General features: G+C 41.0%; 1 protein-coding gene across 4 annotated transcripts in view; it reads left to right on the forward strand.

Moving 5' to 3' along the window:
- Positions 1-21985, forward strand: part of kazna (kazrin, periplakin interacting protein a) — a 194660-nt gene that overhangs the window by 10880 nt on the left and 161795 nt on the right. For all 4 annotated transcript variants that reach the window (XM_047589698.1, XM_047589691.1, XM_047589707.1 and 1 more), the window contains exon 2: positions 13344-13501. In XM_047589698.1, the coding sequence (XP_047445654.1) occupies positions 13344-13501 (158 nt within the window). The remainder of the gene's footprint in view (positions 1-13343; positions 13502-21985) is intronic.

Genomic DNA, 21985 nt, shown 5'->3' on the forward strand with positions numbered 1-21985 from the left:
TCTGTGCTTCTTACAGTAGAATTATACAGAGTGTCGGTTTAACTCTATTTGAGTGATCATGGTGAGCTATAGGAACAAACGAGAGTCTTTTCTGGCTGCTGAGCAGGAGCGCTGTAATCCTTCCTAAACACTGAAAGTTGATTATGTTTGCAGTTTTGATTGTTTCACAGTGGTGCCTCATATTCTTTGGCGCTGGAATGACACGTGTTTCCTTTCACTTGTTTTTTTTCCCCATTGGTTGCATTTATCTTCAAGTGGCAGGTGGATGGTGCGTCAGCAGCAGCGCGATTCTTCTGCCAGTCACGTCGATCCTGGTCCGTAATCCTTCGCTTTCCTCCTCCTAAATCCCGCACTTCAAGTGCTGGTGCTCTCCCATCTAGACAATCCATCGCTGCTGAGCTTTCCTCTTTGAGACGAGAGATCACTGATGAGTGATAAAGGCTTAGACTTTAATCCCAAACACATACAGGATTACTGAACAAGTGCTGCACGTCTGAAGTAAAGCAATACTGCCCACTGTGACTTTGAGAACAGAGGTGGGTGGGAGTTTTGTGTTTCAGCTGTGGTAATAGTGATCCCAGGTAATTATATTTTAATAATATTAACTCATATCACTAGTCACAATTAGCCCACTTCTTCTACTTCTTCTCTTTCTGTGACAGTTTTCACATTTTTTACCTATGCAACTCCCTCGAGCTGCAGCCACACTAATATGTCTTTGCTTGAACATGTCATTCTAAGACCAAAACAGAATGGCATTTTAACAGTTTCTTAATAATAATTTCTACCCATACAAGTTGACAATGCTGCTGAAAATGGGAATGGACACAGTGCTTGTTTAATATCTTCTGTCCTTCACACTTGTATGATAAAAGGCAGAATTTAACAGCACAGTTCCTGAACTTGTCAGTATGCCATGTGAGCTACTGGTAGTCAAGGCTTGTGTTTGTTTTTGTTATTGCTGCTACGTCTTGGACACTTGTAGCACATGGAATAACACATGGAATAACTTTGTTAAGGCTGCCGTAGTTCAGCTTTACAACTTCTCATGAAGTCACACATTGATCTCCTGAAGAACTGTTTTGAAGGCTCCAGCTGTGGCCATCTTGACGGTGCCTGACTCTTAATTCCACTCAATTAAAAAATGGTCAAAAGGGTCTTCTTCAATTATCCTTGAAGCATCATTGTGCCACATTACATTCTTTCTGTAATCCTGGGTTGGGTGACCCCAATGAACGGTTGATCTTGCTAAGATTTGAACTCTTAAGGGGACAAGAGGGGATGGTTGTGGGGGATTGGGTACCTTTCACAGCTGTACTTGAATGCTGCAGTCACTTTATTCTTGTGAATACTTCCGCTTTTAATACATACTGCAGACAAATCTATGGTTGTTCTGAAATATAAAGATGGGTATCAATGGGAACTGACAAAATGTTGACTGTTTTGGCATATCCATGCTGGCTTCTTTTTTCAGCCCTTGAGGTTGCCATGGCAGTGACAGGTCCAATCAGGACCAATTTCCGCCTCAGATCCTAATAGGGTTGTGTGGACGCTAGGCATCAATAGGCCAAAAGTTATGTATTTTAACACAAAAAATGTATAATTAGCTTATACTCTGAGATGCCCACCCCACACTTCATGTTACCAACACTGAAAGCAGAGAGATGTATTTTTTTTATCCTTTTTTTCTTTTCTTTTTGGCGTTCAAAAGTTACATTTAATTACCCACAATAGATAATTATGAACTCCTAATGTAGCCCTTAATTGGCTTATATCAGCGGACTGGAAAATGAACAGTGAAACCCAGATGAAGGCCAGTAGCTGAACTGCTTTTGCCTCCTGCTGTGCTGCAGTGATATAGTGTCCAATCTTTTGTAGAGCAGAGTGTTCTCTGTTCCCGGCTCTAACCTAATCTTGATAATATCAATGAAAGAGAGAGCAGCGCTAATCCGATACTGTGGATCTCAGCCTCAGAAATGCATTTAAGATGAAGGTTGTTCAAAAAAAATGAGCATAGATAGATTTTTCTTGCTTTTTAATGAAAATATACTCATTACGTGTAGGTAGGTAAATTATGCCCTCATTAAATGTTAAATACTAATTTAAAGCCAAATGTTTGATCAAAGAGGTTTTCAAAAAAAAAAAGATATTCTGTACGATCTAACCAAGGTTAGAGAAGTATGTTTCGCTCGGCTGATGTGTCGCGGCTTAACATCTCACCTTCCTCTATAATTATCAGAGGTCCCGCTGCCTGAGGGAGTAATCTCACTCTATCCGAGGTGTTGGCACAGAGCAGTGGGCTTCAGAACCACACAGAGCCCACTGAGCCAACCCCAGTAATTGGTCAGGCTCTTACGCAAGTGTTGCCTCAACTACAAGAAGCACTTTGACACCGCTCAAAAGAAAACCACTTCAAAAATGTATTTTAAAAAATGAAAATAAATAAATAAAATTGACATACCTCCAGCCTGGTAATATAGATATTTTAGAGATTCTTCTCCCTGAGTTTGCTGCTTACAGTTCAGCAATGAATGGACTTTCCTTGAGGTTAGTCACATCTTTGAGAAATGACATGTAAAATATTTATTAGCAACTTGTCTCTCTGAGTTACACTGTCCTGCAGTGAATAGATTCCTTTGGAAATGTTTTCTGTTAATAAAAAAAGAAACACACTGATGTATAGATGTGTAAAATGCAATGTAATGGTCTGGCTTTAATTTGTCTTGGATATACTGATATAAGGTCATGTCAGCCTGTGTAGGGCTGTATAGGTCAGAGGTTCTTACATGCAGTATTTACTTTGTTACCATACCAGTTTAAGGGATCTGTTTTCATATTTAATAAAAAACAACATTTTAAAGCATCACTAACAGATGTTTCCTCCATTCCTTTGTACTGGAGGAAGTTCAGATATTGGAGACTTCAAAGCCAGTCAAGTAGACCTAACATAGGTTTTCAACAGGGGGTCGGCAAACCCTAGGAGGTCTGTGGATGTACTGCACGGGGGTCGCAAAAGTTTTAGTTGATTCAACATTTATTATACATTTATTTTTCCCCCACAATTTTCCTGGCATGGTCACCTTACTGTTGCACATGTGAAATAAAAAAAATATAATATTTGGACCTGTGTATTGTTTGAATAGCTTAGTACTGAATGTAAGATGATAATAATATTTATAAATAGCACTAGGTCGAGTTTGATATAGAACACATATAGGGGGTCCCTACTTAATCTCTCTGTCAGTTTGGGGGTTCTTGGCTTGAAAAATGATGACTATGTTTGTGACTATGCAGAACATTATATTCACGGGGAAGACGACCTTTTAGATATAAAATGGCATCATTTCAGACACTGCCGGTGTAATAGTTCATCATACTCAGCATATGAATTCTTGAGTTATGGCCAATATAAACAGTTTTGTGAAGTCACAGTGACCTTTGACCTCCAAATTCTTCAAATTCAGTTCATCCTCGAGGCCAAGTGGTGTCTGGGCCAGAGTTGAAGACATTTGCTCCAGTAGTTCAAAGGATTTTCTTTTGTTCACAAAAATGAGATATACTGTGCCAGTGACTCACAACATCAGCAGATTTTCATACAAGTCCTGACGGTAGACGAAGAGAACCCAATTGAACCAAATTATTATATGTGTCTATACTTGCGTCTTAGGCTTGTGCTTAATTACCTTAACCGGCCACACCTGAGAAGATGCAAAGAGAGGTCATTGTTTAAGAGGCCAAGGGATCATTTTTCAGCTGCCTCATTGGTTGCTTTTTTTTTTTTTTTAATGAAATAAACCTTTATTTTTGTAACTACCATGTGTGTCCATTGGCCCTTGAGCCAGGTCATAACATTATAAGTTCATCTTAAAAAACTGCAAGTGCGGTATTAGGAGTACAGCAAACCCAGGCTCCAGGATATTTATGTTAAGCAGTTAAGGAACACGGCTGAACTTATTAATGACACCCACATTAGCCACCCACTTTTTAAGGAGTTTGACCTCCTCCCTTCTGGCCGTCGCTTCAGGATGCCAACAACAAGGACGTGGCGTGCTAGGGTCTCTTTCATCCCTGTCACCATAGATAGGCTTAACTTTCTGGGCTAGGTTAGTTTGCACTCCCCGCGCCACCTCTTTCATGCACTTATTCATACTTTTTTTTTTATACATTGTTTTTTTTACTTCTCATTTCTTAGTATTATGCACTTTATGCATTGTTTTAGTATTTTTATTATCTTCATTGTGGTTATTGTGTTCTGTTGATGTCATTTGATGTTGTCCTTGTCCACTGTGTCTCTAATGTCTGCTGCAAAATTAATTTCCTTCTGGATATAAATAAATATGAACTCAACTAAAACCAAATTGGAGTCTGTCTGTTTAGACCCGAGATGAGTAACGGGTTAAAATTCCTCCGAGCTGCTATAGATAACTGCTCCGCATTTACTTTAAATCTTTAGTTGCTGTTATTCGAGGATAAAGAGGTCACAGCCAATACTGAAAACAAGGGTTCCCTTACTTTTGCAACACACAAATGATTCATTTTCTTCGATAATTAAATGCACAAGTATAGTTTTAAGTTAATCAAAACACTTGTTTTACCAGCTGATGTTTCTGTAACTACCTCAAAAACAGTTACAGCTCAACAGTTTAATTGTCGTTTGTTTGAGCCGTTAATGCTTTGAAACCATTTGAAACTCGTTTAATTAGACCGTTTCCTTGAATGAAAGTTCCCCGATGAAACGCAACAATCAGTTCTAACTTCACCCTTCAAAGGGCTTTCATTATACATGTAATCCTTCTCGATGATGTTTTCGCAGCAGCTTCCAGCCCCACAGCCAAATCACCCGGGATGAACGGCGAAAGGAAATGGTCTTGTCAAGTGTCATAGCAACCCCCGCTCACATTGCTGACTGCCCTACAGAGATCATTATCCGACCAACTTCTTAGCAGCTGCGTAAACCACGATGAATATTAAAATCTCAGAGGTGGTGTCAACGTCAGGTCTGGGGGTTGTTTGTTCGTCACTTTATTTAAAAAAAATTATAATAATACAAGAGGTCTGCTTCTCCGGCCAGACTAATTTTCTATTTTTTTTTTTTTTTCTTAATGCATCAGCTCTTCATCCGTGAGTTCAGAGAAATGTCATGATCTTGTTAGAGAACACGTGAGTCGAGAACATTTTGTCTTTGTGCTGCAGAGAAAAAAAACATGGTCTCGTGGACGAGAGATGTTTGTGGGTTGCTCGGAATTTCGACAGTCTGAGGTCTTTTATCCCCGAGATTCCCATTTTAATCATCGTAGTCATGCAGACACAACAAACAAATGCTTTGACACTGCGCACAGGCAGGCAAACACCGAGCAGCCTCTTGGTACTTGTCCTAGATCCAAACTTTCACAGTATTTACAATGACAGTTCTTTTTTCTTTTTTTAAAATACATAGATCAGCGATGCAAAGAACACGCTCTCAGACCACCCAGTTGTCTGTGAATCCACAAAAGTTCCCCTGGCATTAAACCCAGACAGTTTTAAGTTGACATAACAGTGTAATCTCATCTAGGCGCTGGGGTGTTGAATCCTTCCTGTTTCTGTAGATCTTTGTGTTGGCTGCGACTGCAAATCAAAAACAACCGCTGGAGACTACAAAGCGACTGACATTAGGCTTTTCTTTTTAACTTAAGTGCCTAGAGACTGTTTAGGAGGCTGCATTGTTGGAAGCGTGGCAGTGTGCTGCAGCTGCTGCCCCTTTGTGTCCAGATATTATTTATTATTCTGTCTCATGCTGAAATGGTGTGTAATCCCTTCAGCGGTTGAGGATGTTGTTACAAGTGGGGCAGAAAAACACAAGAATGAGGACAGAAGAAAAAGAAGAAGAAAAGAGTCACAGTCATGTAAAGCTCAGCAGAAACACAAGGGGAAAAACTGAGGGGATGCTTTCACTGCTGGAGGGAGAAACAGGCAGAAAATCATGAGTCTGTGCCAGATTTCTCTATCACTGCAAACATACACCCGCATATTCACAAACACACACACACACGAGGCATTTTAAAGTGCACAGCTAACCACCTGCAGGAAACCACATCCCATTTCTGCTTCTGTGTCTTCATTCCACCCATTACTGCAGTAACAGACACGATTAGTGGGGTTTAATGAGCTCTGCAGAGATGAGAGTTGCGCTCGCTGCTTCACAGCTACAGAACCCCCGGGGTTCGGCGCCACTCGGCAGAGGATGTGCGTGCCTTTCCGTTTGCACCGTCTCTGCATCTTTATCATCAGCAGTGTAGATGCCGCGTGGGCGTTGAAGCTGGTGTGGTATCATGTGCATCGATTGGTGTGTGGTGTTTCGGCATGTGATAAACATGTGGTTCATTCGTGGATGTAAAAGGATTGTGTTTTTTTGTCATGTACAGTACCAGTCAAGTGTTAGGATACGCCTTCTCTGTTTATTCTGGAGAATCTATTCAGGATTCATAGTTCTGATGAACTTGACCTCCACAATCAAACTGAGATGGTGTGGGATTAGTTAAACCGTAGAGTGAAGACAAAGCAGCCAACGAGTGCTCAACAGCATTATTAGAAGGAAGCAAAATATTCTTGTATTCAATCAAATCATCTTGTATTAAGAAAAAAATAATCTGTTAATGGGTTAAGCTTTAAGTTATTAAAATAAGTTCTTGTCTCTGAACAAAAGATAAGACCTTCTTGCATCTTATTTTGCTTTCTTGAAATTCCTTTTTTGCAGTGTGACCACCACATGAAGATTAGAGAAGGCCAAGAGTGTGCAAAGCTGTCAGCAAAGCAAATGGTGACTACTTTGAAGAATCTACAGTGTAAAACATACACCAATCAGCCACAACATTAGATCCAGTAAATAACTTTGGCCATCTTGTTCTACTGGGAAAAGACACAGATTCTGCTTGTGAAGCAAAGAAACAATCCCAGTGTGTGATAGTTTTTGCTCTGAGCCTCTAAACAACACATTGATATGTGTTACCACTATTTTGAAATGCAGAGAAAAAGAATCAGGCGAGCCACGACATATGATTAATTTCCAACATGTTGATCTGAAAAAAAAAAAAAAAGCACTTGTGAATGACTGACATGCAGCTTGCAAGTGAACAAACATTTGCCAAGTTTGGGCTAGGGAAACTTACCCCCGTGTTTCTGCGTATATTGAATCAACCCAAATGTAGTTCACTATCCAAGCAGTTGATCCGCTCATGCCAAGTTAGATTTTCTGAACACAGTCTTTATAAAGTTATCTGCTCCAGACACAGTACGCTTATGATCTTCTTGGTAAATATATGCACATGTTCTCACATAACATTGTGTTTGAGCAGTGTCACAATTATTGAAGGTGTCTTAAAGGCCGTGGTACAAAACAACATTAACCAGGCAGAAATGTCCTGCAGTAACTCACTCTCACGTTCCACATCGGATTCCCCGTGATAAAACGTGATACTTTGTTGATGTACAGTTTGCTTTTTGAGCCTCTGCAGCTGAAACCGGATGAGCCTATGCTCAAAAACAAAGGCTTCTGCAAAGCCTGCCAGAGTCTGATTTTAAGCCAGGGGACCTGTAAGAGCTTAGACCCAATATTGTCTGTTTTCACGAAGGCTGAACCAAGATCAATAAGGTTTTTGTTTTTAACTGGGAGTTATGAAATAAAGATATATAACTGGAAATTAGCACAAGATGTTCCCTTAATTATCTCCCCATGTGCCGTATTGTGCACGCAGAGCAGGGCTGCGAACATCATTGATCGTGAGGGTGGAGGATATGATTATTATAAATTAATCAAATCTCCACGCAGTGGTAAAAACCCCAAATTTAACTTTACAATTATATAAATGTGTATATACATATATTTATATATACATATGTATATATATATATATATATATATATATATATATATTTGTTTGATTTTAAATCTGCAGCATAGTTATTATTTTGCATTATCTGATATAGTGCCATGCATATTCTGTAGTAATCAGAAAACTAGTCTGAGTAGACAGTGGTCCATTAGGCCACTTCTGTTCCAATGTGTCTGTGACCGACTATTTCATACACTTTCGTCATAGGATGACAGTAAAATGTGCGTATGCATAAGTGCTAAGCTCCCTTTTACTGTATTTGTGTCCTTTTCCCCTTTGCCTTCATTCCTATCGGGTCATGTATCTTCATTCCCTCAGACGGACTCGACATTAATTGCCGTGCTCCTTTTCATGTTTTATCGGGGGCTAAGCCTGGGAATGTTTCTCACTTTGGTGATTTGTTTGATTTACATTCATTTCACACTGGGATTTAATTCATGTGAGTGCTATAAACAACACCGGCCTGATTCGGTTTACAGGCATAAAGATTAGGGAGCCAACGATGTGGTGTTTCATTGTTGCCATTAGGGGGCAGTGCTGCCAAGCCAGATATTTTTCTGTTGGATGGTGAGAATTTATTGAGAGAAAATTGGAGCTGTAACATTTTACCATACTCATAAACCATTCCACATCAAATGACCTCACATCTGGCCAGTTGTAACTCTGGCTTTAATGCGTAGTCATCACTTTCATCTTAACCATAATAATATACCCAAAATAGAAATGTGCACACTGATTTCTTTACTTCAAGTAAACCGCTCGTACCCTTCATTACTGAGCATGTCTGGCTGCCTCTCAGAGCCCTAGCAGAGCTTCCCCTCTGCCTAAAATAACCATTGTGATGATGTTAATGATGCTGTTTATGATCCAGAATTCATTATTTGTTTTATTATTGTTATTTCTACAGCTCATGTAGTTTATCTGTTCCATCTGCCAGGTGTTTATGAAGTGTATCCTCTGAAGTGTAGCTCATCTCTTACCTGACCGGATTCAGAATTGTCCTTGATGCAGTGTGACCTGATTCACCTTCTTGTATTTGACAAGTGTGTTTTTTGTTACTTAGACGCCACCACTGCTACATTCAGCACCAGCAAAACCCGGAGTATTTTGAGCAACAGTGTCATTAAATTAAGTTTTATTTAGTCATTTCCGTCAGTAGGACAAACCAGTACTATATATATATGTGTGTGTGTGTGTGTGTGTGTGTGTGTATGCACATATAAATACACACTGACCAAAAATGTCAATGGAAATGCTGAATATACTAGTATAGTAAGTATATACTTCTTGCTATAATGCAGTTTTGTCGACTACCCTTCATAAGAAAGAAACAAAAAATGATATTTTTATATGATATATTTTTGAATCTATTTTCAAATCTATTAAGTGTATTACACAAATTACATAAATTTACACCTTTTACTGTTATACATTTTTGTTTTCCACTGGTTCTTGCCTTTTCTTCCCCCCCTTAGCTGATATTGACTCACTCTGACCTGAAACATCTTCTGCACACTTTTTGAAAACATATTATTCTTTACTTTGTACATAGTTTGCGCAGTTTTAAAGTCGACCAGATCACTGAATTTAAGGACCTGTGAATGCATGAATAGTGGGTTTGTGCATGTTTTTCAAATATCAGAGATGATCTGGCACTCCACGATCGACCTCCGCTCGCCTTGGACGAGTGCAGAATGTTTTTTACCTATCCACGCTATTCCACCTTTATTATCTGCAGTATAAAGTTTCTTGATACTTGGAGGAACTTCCACGAGCACGACTTCATACTGTGTGCGGGGCACAGCGCTGTGCAGAGCGGCAAATGTAAGTCTGGCATCAGAAATATAATCCAGAATTGGATTTCGACTCATCGACTCGCCGCATTTCTCAACATTTCTCCGAGATTTCATGTGCGCCGCGAACAATTCCCATGAAATGAGCCCCTTTTATTTCGACTTTAGCCTCAACTACTGCACCTTTATCCTATTAGGTTCGCTGCATACGTTCTTTTCAAACATTTTTCATTGCTAGTGATCTTATTTCCCCGGGCGCCCTCACAGAGTTCTTCGTCTTGAGCAGATAAAGGCCTGATGGGAGGCCACAGTGGCCTCTCCCCCTCATCTGCTGCGCCATTCTCGCTCTATATGAGGAAACGCACTTTGAGATGTCCCTGTGCTGAATGAGGCACAGACGGAAGAGAAAAAAGAGGGAAGGCAGGAAGAGGGAAGTGCAAAGAATGAACTGGAATGACAATGTTTTTCTCGCATCTATTATATCCTAACTACTGCAAATTTTCTTCCCCCTCCTTCCCCAGCTGGGTACCTCGTCTGCCTCGCTTTCCATATTTGCTGAAGGGAAGCTGCAGGTGAAATCTATTTCAGGTAGACGCAGAGTGACGATCCCTGTGGTTTTGGTGGATTTTGCATCTTTGTCCTTGATCTCCCTGTCACAGTGATGCATTGGGTTACTCTGCAGAATATCAGCACGTAATTAAAAGCACCCAACTTCACATTGTTAATGTTTTATGTGGCTAATATCAGCTCCAGCTCGTAGAAATGTTCCACTAATGTGTTGAGGAAATAGCTCTGGCTACATTGTTGAAACAGATCACATTTAATAATACTGCGTAATGAAATCTATAGTTGTAGCTGTTGAGTTTACGGTTGAGAATACGCGTGTGCAGCTGGAGAAAGGTGACCTTGATGGAGGGTGCACGCGTGTAGATCCTGAATTGATTTCTGTTGATGGCATCTTTTAGCAGGAGCATCGATTGCGTGCTTCATTAAACCTGAAACGACACTTCCACATCGTTTTGCTTTTGCACCTTGTTGCTTCGGAGGCTCAACGATTGCGGCGTCGACATCGACGGCCAATCTGTGCTTGATGTTCAATGCACAGGGCAAAAAGGCGCAAGACTTACTGGGCCGCAACAAAAAAAATCTGTATTGATTTCAGTGCGTAGTGAAGCTTTCGTGATCGATGGCTATGAATTTAAACAGTTTTGTTTTTTGTTTTTTTTTTCGTTTACTGATCTGATCTGTTGTCTTATGATTTGCAGCTCATTTAGTTGTAATAGGATGACGCTGTGGTTATATTACACCTATTTGACCCCACTATTAAGCATTATCGAGTTTACAAATGCACGGAAATATCGATTTCAACGCGCAGCATCGTGTCAACTGTGTAAAGCTGGAATTAATGCGGAGCTCCTGTATTGATTTGATATAGGTTACCTCATACCACAGACATGTGTGCAGACGCCCGAGCTCTAACTTAAGACAGATGAAAATCAATGTATTTACCACATTGTAATGAACATACTTTTGGTCATTTATTGTAAGAAGTCCTGGACAAATTACTTGTCTACACTGATCTTATCTGCTTTGCCTCTGAGATACATACACCGATCAGGCTTAACATTATGACCACCGAATTCTTAACATCGTGTAGGTCACTCTTGTGACTCCAAAACAGTTGTGGCTCATCTGAGAATGGACTTGTCCTCCTGAGGGTGTCCTGTGGTGTCTGGCTGCAGGATGTTAGTGGGGGGGGGGGGGGGGGGGGGGCTTTGGGTCCTATGGGTCCCTGAGGGGAGGGGCCTCTGTGGATCAGGCTGCCTGATCAGTTTGGGATCTAGTGAATTTGGAGGCCAGGTCAACACCTCCTGCTATTCTTCATGTTTTTTTTAAAGTTGTTCCTAAACCGTTTTTGTGTTTGTGCTTGCATCAGGCTGCTGCCATCAAGGAGTGTCAAGCTGTCAAAGTGTCAGTCTTGTCTAGTTGGGTGGTACACGTCTAAGTAACATCCACACGAATGCCAGATCCTAAAGTTTTCCCACAAAACATTGTACTGTCACAAGATGGTCAAAGTTATTTTCTTCTCCTGTCGGTGGTTTTAATGTTATGGCTGATCGGTGTATACATGACATTACTTCTCCAGTATTTGGTTCTGATTTTAAATTATTTCCAGTACATCTGAAAGCTGTGCAGGGTCGACATCAGCTTGGATCACCAGCACTTGCACGTTCATCCTTTCCTCAGCAGAGGGCACTAAGAGTCAGCACCTGAAATCCCACCAACCAGCCTCACTGCGCGTGCCACTGACTGAGCGAAAATGTGACTCGAGTGAAAATTTGCTGAAATTACTTGCAAGAGTAAATGTGACAATTTGCCTTTTAAATCAGCCGCAATTAAAATGTAAGCTGAAAAGAGCAAACTCTCAACTCACCGGACCGCAACCAGCGTTTAGAGAGCTTAACTGGCCGGAGCGCCTGTGAGCTGTTCATTATTCGTGACGTCCGCTCAACTCTCACCTCGAGGGGACACGGCCTTCCTCCTTAAACCCCCTCGTTCCCTTCTTATCTCTGCTGCCTTTTCGCTGCCGACTTGTCAAATTTCGAACTCAAAGCTTGTTTGCTTGAAAATGTCAGCCACGGTGAGAGATTCTTGTGGTTATGTAACACATTAATCTATGCTCTCTGCTTTTTCTTTTTTTCTTCTTTTTTTTTTTTCGCGTGGGCTTTTTGTGTCTGAAAGAGGCTTTATATTTGCATCCTGAAAAGACTCAGATGCCTGACCTAAAATCATTCTACTCGTGCAAATTTATCAGGTTGGATTTCTTTATTTAGCAGAAATGTGCATGATTCCGGCGTAAGAGGAGTGATGGCTCAGTTTGTGCCATGGACGACCTCTGGGCAGGAGGTCAGCCTTTCAGTCGCGGCACCTCCGTGTCCCTCTGTTGCTTTAAATGTGAGTTTTTTTGTAAAGTTTAAACGCTGGGAAGATGGATAATGAGGCATTAGGGGGTTAGTGTGGCAGCTCATGAAAAATACAAAAGGTACCTATGCTAAAAAGGTACAGAAATGGAAATGGCCTTTCTCGGCGACTCTTTCATTTATCCAATGTATCCACCATGTGGGAGGCCTCGGAAATATTTGTGCCGACCTTTCAAAAGATCAAAGGTCAGGTAATGGTAAATGGGAAGAGTGTTGAGGAAGTCGTGTGTGTGTGTGTGTGTGGTGGAGAAGGAGGAAATACAGTAGGGGTGGTGAGTTTTGTAATGTGGGAGCCTTGCTGGAGAGGAAACCTGAAAGGAGAGGGCGACTTAAGGGCAAGAGCAGGGAAACAAAAACAGGATGGCTCTCAGGCCGACATGGAACATTCTGGACCAGAGAGGGCGTTGACGGAGAAAGTTGGTGACAGTGTGACAGTAGGAAACCGTGTTCTCACCAAATGTTATCTCTGTTGTTCCTGCTACGTAAAAGGTCGACGATCCACCCAAAGACAAAAAAATAATAATAATTATAAAGAACAAAGTAAACAAATAAGGATTTCAAGATCATTTACACTGATGCTATTTTCAGTAAATCAAAAGTCAAGCTGGAAAAAAAAAAGAAAAGGAAAAATGCTCTTCACGTCAACAGTCTATTTGTGGTGATTTATTTCTTTTTTCTATTTTTGTGTTTCCCACTAGCTGTGCAGTCTCTTAACAGCCTGAACGACCAGATTGCGAGCTTCATGGTGACCGGACCTAAGACCGTGGAGAAGGAGGAGCCCGTCTTTCCTCTGCCCGAGAAGGAGCCACTGCAGAAGTCCATGACTCTGATGAGACACCTCCTCGTGGATGCTCAGGTACACAGAGACGGTGCATGCATTACTGTAGCTCCCAGCCAGCCAGATGGGGATTAAATAATTTGCAATAGCGGTAATTCACTTCACTCTTTTAATTGCATCCCCTTCTTGATCTATGGTTCATCTTGAGCCACTTATTATTGACATTTATGGCCATTGGCAGATTTGTGGTTTTAAGCCAAATCAAAAAGGAAATCCCAGTTATTTTTGGGTTGGGTGATGTTTCAGAAGAGATGGCAGCCAATGGTGCCAGTTCCAGTAATCAAATAAATAGATGTATAAATATATAAATGAATCCAGGCATGGAGCTGTGTATAAGTTTTGCAGCAGTTAAATGTGACCAGATGGCACATGTTAACAGTCATGTAACAGTAACGTGGCCGTGCATAAACAATATTGCAGCGTGCCTCTGGGGTTTCACATAAGGACTGAATAAGCTCCCGGCCAATTGCGACGAACCTGACAGAGTCACTGTGTAATATGCGGCCTTGTGATTGACTCAGCAGCGTTAGGGGCGGGGCCTAATGTGTACAGGAAGCTCAGATTGGCAGGTGGCGCTCTATGTGAATCAGTGTGCTGTTAAGACGGCTCCCTTATCATTGAGTGAGTGAAGTTCTGGCTGAAGATAACATCTTCTGCCTCCATTTATCCTTTTACTAAAACATGTTGGATTCATGTTAATGTGTATTTAAAGAAATTTAAATTTCAACCAAAGATGTCACGTGCGACCCCCTCTGCAGTACCTCCGCGGACGGACACCTTAGGGTTCGCGGACCCCTTGTTGAAGACCTATAGTTTATGGTACTTATGTTATTTCCAACATCAAGACACAGGATTCTTGAAGTTGCAAAGTTGTGGACCCATTAAATACCAAAAACAGAGGAACTGCAGAGAACTCACATGATCAACATTTAAATAACTGGTTAATTTTTGCTGGGAATTTAATGGTTCTTTAGACTCTTAGCCTTTCAGAATATGCGATGGATAATGGATACATTTGCTAGGTAACTTGAATATAACCATGTCTGCCATGAGAGATTATCAAGGACTGGTATGAGACAAGACACATTTAATCCACAGGTCAGTCAAATGCTCAGATTAGTAGAATGACAACAGAGAGGCTCGTGGCGTAAAAGTGCACTTCAAGCTTCGTTTTGCTCCAGTGCAAATTGTTTGTGAAGGCACTGAGCGCTTTTTTTTCCGAGCGTCTCCCGCAAAGGGCCTCAGATGAAATGAAATTATTGACTGTGTGTAATAGGGGTGAAATAACAAGATTACATTTCCTGCATGAGAGTCAATTGCCACTCAGATACTTGCTGCGCGGTGACCGATCCACTGAAAGAAACATATTCTGTCACTTGATACGTTTCTTCTTGCTTCCACGGCCTTTCACTGAGTCATCTTCTCTCATTCAGAGATGACCCCGGAAAAAGTACATTTGCTGGTGCGTCAATCTCCCAAGTAAGCAGCCCCAAGGATGTGTGAGACATGTTGTGTGTAGACTTCTCTTGTGTGGTACTTTTCCGTTCATGAAAGAACTCGCCGAATCACAGCACTTGCGTCAAATGGAAATGATGGGAACATTGCTGGGAAGCGTACTCTCCTACCCTCTTGGTTTTCTCCATTCATCTCGCTCTTGTTGCGGCGGATAATTTCTCATAACCTTTGCCCGGGAAGAGGAGGAAGAGGACACGATGAGAGGCTGGATTCCTAAGAGCTCCAATTAAGGGGAGGGAGGATGCAGCGAGCTGAAGTGGCAAAGTGTGATTGAGCTGTTTTGCGATTTAATACGCTCATGCTTGTTGTGTTAATTTGTTACAGTGTCATTTGTAGTCGCTCGCAGAGAATCCAAATTAATTTTGCTGGAAAAATGTTGCGAGCGCGGCTACAACCTGACAGATGTTGCTGCATAAAAATGGTCATGAACTATGTTCTACGACAACAGCGATTGTTTAACTTCAAGCGCTAAGTGGCTGTGTCTCTATTAGCTGTTGTTATGAGTCATCATGGATTTAAAATGCAACTAAACACCTTATTGTGTTTACCACATACATCCAAGCGTTGTGTACCTACTTAGCATTTCCTTGTCTTTCTCTGTATCTCCCTCTCTGAGGCTGAAAAGTTGTCTGATGCTCAGAGCACGGAGAAAATCAACTGGCACTTCGTCTCTTATCTCACACCAGTGATGCATATTTATTTCAGAGGCTCTTCTTTATTCACTCCCAGGTTATTTTATTCTGTCAGCCCTTTTTGTGTCGTTGCCTTTTTCAAGTTCACTCACACAGTATTAAGTAGTGGATGTGCCACTCAGTTTCTGTGTATTTAGTCGGTTAGATCCAGCCTATGAAAGATGATGACGGTGTGGAGTATACAAAATAATATTTGAGATTTTTGTCTACAATAAACAATCACAGTTGAGTTTATTTTCGCGATGCCCCTGAATCCATTGATAATCACTTCTGAAAGGGTGGTTTTGTGAAGTTTGGTTTTATTTAAGTGTGTAGTGAGGATAGAGTAGTGACTAGGGTTGTAAAACTGAACCTTGATAGCAATCCTTGGTTAAGGGAGTGTTTATGAGCCATGATCAAACTAAAGGATGACTCATCATGAAAGAGAAAAATCCTTTCTTGAAGACAAAGTTGAATATGTACTTTTACAAATTAATTTTAATTCAATAGTCATTTTGTTTCCCTTTTTTAAATTTTAATTCCTGTATTGGGGTAATGACCTGTCATGCTCGTGGTTTAGATGTTGGGTGCTTGCTTAAAAGAAATCAATGGGACATTTTTGTCTGCTAACGACTCAAGAGGGCAGTAAATTAAACTAATGCCTGAGGGTTAAACCACCTCAGCCATGGACAAAAAGAAATGCATGTGACCATAATGTCCCAAATCTTCTTCTCTAACCTCTACCTCTCAGACTTCATCTGTCTAAAAAATAGAAATGTGAGAACCAGCTGTGGCCCAACGACAAAGTGGCCAGGTGTGAGTAGAAAAAAAAAAAAATTCGGCCTTATTCTTTGATGAGCTGAAATGTGGAGAGTGGAGATGCAACACGCGTTAGTGCTGGCAAATGCAAATGCAAAAAAAAAAAGGATTTTAAGGCTTTAGATATTTTTTTTTCATTCCAAATATGCAGTCAATACAAGGCTTCCTGATTGCTACCAACCAAATTCCTTACACAACACAATGCAGAAACGAAAACCTGAGGAAGCAAACAACAAAACATATGTATATATCTAGTGTCATTAACATTATCATTATCTTGATATTTGGATTTTGCTTGAGTTCCACACTTAAAGAGAGTTGCTTGTTTTGTACGATGCTTTATCTCCCTCATGCCTCCAAAACAGTTGTGGCTCATCAGAGAATGGACATGGGCCTTCTGAAGGTGTCCTATGGTGTCCTGTGGTGTTTGGCAACACAACGTTGTTAGTGGGGATCTTTGGGTCCTATGGGTTGAGGGGAGGGGCCTCAGTGGATCATCCCAGAGATACTTAATCAGTTTGGGATCTAGTGAATTTGGAGGCCAGGTCAACACCTTGTTCTGTCCTTCTTTGTGTTCTTCTTTGTGTTTTTTTGAGCTGTAATTGGTGTATCCGTCTTAGACGCTGAATGTTGTTCACTTCTCTTGTCAGCGGTTTTAATGTTGTGACTCATTGGCTGTTTCTTTAATAAAATCAGAACAGATTTATTTGTGCTTACATTTTTATTGAAGCCATAATCCATTTATTTTCTTAACAACTCCGTATGAGGCCCTAAATCTAACCAGGCGAAAAACTCCCTGACTTAATGAGGTGGTTGTCCTCGCGTATAAAAACTTTAATTCATCAGATCTCCGTTCACCCCTCTCAGCAGAAGCATCATGACATACCATTAGAATAAAGCTATGATACTGTCCTGTAAGAGACGGCCCACTGCAGAGCTGCTTCATGTGGATCTTCCTTTAGCACCAAAGGCCCATCTGGTGTGTATGCGGAGTCAAGCTGGGAGGAGACCAGCCCACCCTCTAACCCCCTCCTTCCTCGTGCTGTACTCAGCTGTGACTACATTAGCTGAGCTGTCAGTCTTCAGTTGCGAGGGCTGGGCGGGGGAAAAATGTATAGTTTGGGCACGAGGGGGGTGTGGATGCAGCTTGGAGGCCAGCGAAGGTGACTTTGACAATGACTGAGTGGAGACACTGATAAATAAGATCTATCTGACCCCAGCTAACCTCCACTCAGCTCTAATCATCAGCGGAGAGCTGCAGACACGACTGTCTCTCGACTAGAGGAAAAACAAAGCCGAAACGTGCGCAGTCATGGTTTCAGTTCAGTTGAACAAAATCTGGAGCTGAAAACCCATGAATATACAAAAAAAATATCAGATCGATATTTCTTGCAATGATGTTTCCACAAAAAGTAATTTGTAATACGGAGTGAGTTGATCAATATTTCTTGGATTGCCCCTTCTGAGAAAATCAATCTTGTACAGCAGTGAAGTGAACAAACTGGGTTTCTCAGTGAAGTAACATGGTTGCAATTTTATTTAAATCTAATGAAGCGTTTATGCTTTTTGGAAGAAAATAGATGATACATGCTCAGTAAGTCATATCATTCCAAATTTTCGAAAGGGTTTTTTTTTTTTTTTTGGCAGTGGATTTACAGAGCACTGGGTTGAATTAATGCTCATCAGCCTGGTTTCTACAGGGACTCTAAAGGCCTGCCCAGCACCAGGCTGCACAGGTAAAAATAGGTTAAAACATTTTCACATACACTGATCAGCCACAACATTAAAACCACTGACAGGAGTAAATAACATTGACTGTCTTTTGACAGATGAATGTTCTTCTGGGAAATTTTTGGGCCTGACATTTATGTCGATGTTGTTTAGACATGTACAGCCCATACACCCCCACCCCACAGCAATGACACTCCCTGATGGCAGCAGGATGCAGCCTGATACAGGCACACACACAAAAATGGTTTAGGAATAACTCAAAATACATGAACAACTGCACCAGGCGTCGACCTTAGACTTACCTTAGACAGACTTTAATGATCCTTAGTTGCACTTAAAAGAAACCCTCTCATATAAAAGAAAGATAAAATAAAATAAGTTTGGATTAAAATAAGTTTTAAAAAAGTATTATCTATCAAAATATGTACAGAATTGGCATCATGAACACATTTACAAAAGTAATTGGCAAAACAGTGTCCAAGGTGATTCAGTTGCTTGGTCGGTTGCATAGCAACAGTGGCCAAATTCACTAGATCCCATGCACGATCCACGGAGGCCCCTCACGTCCCCTCAACCCACAGGACCAGGACCCAAAGGCCCCCACTCACAACATTGTGTTGCCAGACACAACATGACACCCTCAGAAGACCCATGTCCATTCTCTAATGAGTCACAACTGTTCTGGAAGCACAACGGAGACCTACACAATATCAGGCATATCCTTTGGATGATCAAATGAGTTTTCTACCACCTTGTCTTTATAAGTTCTGTTTATTGATAATAGTTTAGTAGCCAGACAAAACTGTCGTACTTCTCTAATGGCGGCATTTTCTAACATAACCTTTATTTACAGTCAGCTTGGACAGGATATATCCTTGTATATTAACATGTCGAGTCTGGAAGTGACCAGATTAATATTTCAGCACAACTCACCGACTTCCACATATATTAGCCAATAGTGTTGGACCCGTGCCCAGGGTCACGGTAGAGTGCAGGCTGCCTGCAGTCTCAGAGGACTGGTGGGGGTAGTGCTGTAGAGGGAGCAAATGTGTGATGGGTCTGGCTGGGTCAGTCTGTCCCTCTCTGACTGGGGGCCTCAGCTGGCCCACCAAAGCATGGTTTCTACCCATGCATAATACATCACCATGGTCCCATCTGCCCTCTCAACCTGTCCTCTGACTCCACCAGGTCTGCCTAATAGGCCTTGCTCCAATGAGGTAGGCTGCCATGCGCCACTGTGGTGACGGCTTATTGTGGCCTAGCTCAATCCCAGAGTGTGACAAATGAGAATGGAAATTGGGTAATTTGCTTCAAAGGGAGTTTTGTCTTCATCTACGGGCTGGGAAGAGCCAGAGCGTTGCTTGGGTTTTTACTCCGCTGTCAAAACGTCCAGCAGCATTCTCAGAATGACAGAATTAGCTGCCCCAAGTTCACAGTTTCAGCCTGTTCCCTGAATTTGAAAATGATTCTTTCATATCAAAGGCAGCAAGCGTGAAGCTGAGGTCATATGTTTAGTAGTCTCTGTCATTTTCCCGTTTTCGATTAGCTTCTTCCTTTTTCTTTTTGCCTTTCCTCAAAGTCGTAATTGCCCCGATCTCAGTGAATATTATTCATAGCGATGGTGCTCACACAGACAAGGTCGAAGCCCTGTCATTCTTAATGCTGCTGCGGTCTGAGGTACCGCACTCTATGAAATGTCCAGGGATATCCCATTCTCTGAGTCGGATCGTATCCAAAATAAAGGTATAAAATCTGCTCTTTTTCTTTATCTGGTACCTGCAATCAGTTTTTAGATGGGGAGGGCGGGCACGCAAAAATTGAATTGTCAGCACGAGATGTATGATATTACTCCTCAAGCTGGTGGGCTTGTATGTTGAGCAGATTGAAAATGACGTCTTATCTTGTAAGGAATAAATTGAAAACCATTTCATTATAGATGGACTGTTCTGAGTGTTGCCTGCAGAGAAAAGAGCACTCCGTCACAGCGAGACAGTAATGGTATGGAAATTGTCATGACTCGGTAAAAAAATACAAATGTAAGAAACTGTGATCCTGCACCGCGGCCTGGTATCGCCTAATGCATTACGACATAATGAATGGCACTGAATCATCTGCAGTTAGAATGCAAAACAAAACATATGATTATGCTTGTCGATTAATTGTGCAATTAGTGGTGGCGTTTGGACACGCTGAAAATTGTCTGAAAGAGGTTCGTTGAACTCTGAAACAAATTTGTTTTCCACACTCATATTTGTCCTGAAAAAATCTTTTAATTGAGGAAGTACAACTGTGGTCACTGGTAGACCAAACAAGTCAAGGGTGAAAATTGATCAATGAATCATAATGAGGAACGTTATAAGTACTGATTTGTCTTGTTTTCAGTGTGATATCCACGTCTTCAACATTTATTCTTGATAAATCTTTTTACCTGGCTTCAGTATATTAATGTAGTGCCCGTCTCTTTAACCCATTTAATCCAAAATGTTTCCCTGCAAAATACGTGCATGCCCTAAGTAAAGAGGCCTAGTGATGTGACCATTAACACTAGTTACATGATATTGATATAAGTTATAGGAGAAACTTTAATTAGCTACCCAAAGTCAAACTAACACTTCAAGAGCTTCCAAAAAGTTTGGCAACTATTGTTGCCAGCGGAATTAAACAGGTTAAGGCCTTCTTCAATAAAACCCCATTGCATTTCTCTAATTATTTATAATCACTATTGGCTGATGATCCCATTGTGTCTGCGAGAGCTTGACATTTGCTGCATGTCAGTGGTGTTGCACAGGTTCAGGAGCATCTGGGCCAATCTGTGGCAATTTGAACTCTTTAACACTGTATCACAGCAAAAGTTAATGCTCACTCTGTGTATATGCCAGCGGTCCAGTTAATTTGAAGCTTAACGATATTAGTAGTATTTAAAATTGTTTTCCGACCCTTTTGCAAAAAGAACAAAGGACAAAAGAAGACGATACGACATGCTAACTTCTGCTTCTCTTCATAAATGGTCTGTATTGTGTTTGTGTACTTGCTGTGCCTGCACCAGAGTGCAATCATAATCTTTTTATTGGTGAAGTATATATAAGAGTGTACGTTCAAGGAATTTGACTCCGGTCACTTCGGTCAAGACAAAGCACTTAAATAAACATAAGAATAAAAGCATAAAAAACGGAAAATATGTTGAGCAAGATTGACACTAAAGTAGAAAAAAAATGTCCAGAGCAGAGCTTTTTGTTCACCTGAATTACTTCGACAGACAGAAAACAAAACATACGCTGAAAAAAATATTAACTTTAATCTGCATCCTCCATCTGAGTGACACATATAAAAAAGATTTAAAAAAAAAAAAGAAAATAAATGCACTTAGAGTCTGGGCTGTCATTACCAATTACATATACTGCCCCTAATGTATTCTATCCAAGCTGAATCCTCATTAGAAATGTTCATGGTGATATTCCCACAGTTATTTTACATTCATCTGAATAACAATGTCTTTTGAGTATTACAACAGTTGAAATGAGTCATTTGGGATTCTGAATGCCAGTAACAATCCCTTCCGTTAATCTGAATCTACATGAGCCAAGTCCGAGGTATTTGTTAGTGTGTTTGCATTTAGTGTTGTACTAACGTCCTCAAAATGCTAAATTGGTAAGTGCGTTCCCACGGCAGCCCGTGGAGACGCAGTGAATCCACTCGCCTTGTGTCTACAGGCCCATTATATGTAATAAATAATGACATGTTTCTAGCTCTTTGCTACGAGAACTCA

Source organism: Mugil cephalus, chromosome 1 (assembly GCF_022458985.1).
Source record: "Mugil cephalus isolate CIBA_MC_2020 chromosome 1, CIBA_Mcephalus_1.1, whole genome shotgun sequence".
In the NCBI taxonomy this organism is placed as follows: domain Eukaryota; kingdom Metazoa; phylum Chordata; class Actinopteri; order Mugiliformes; family Mugilidae; genus Mugil; species Mugil cephalus.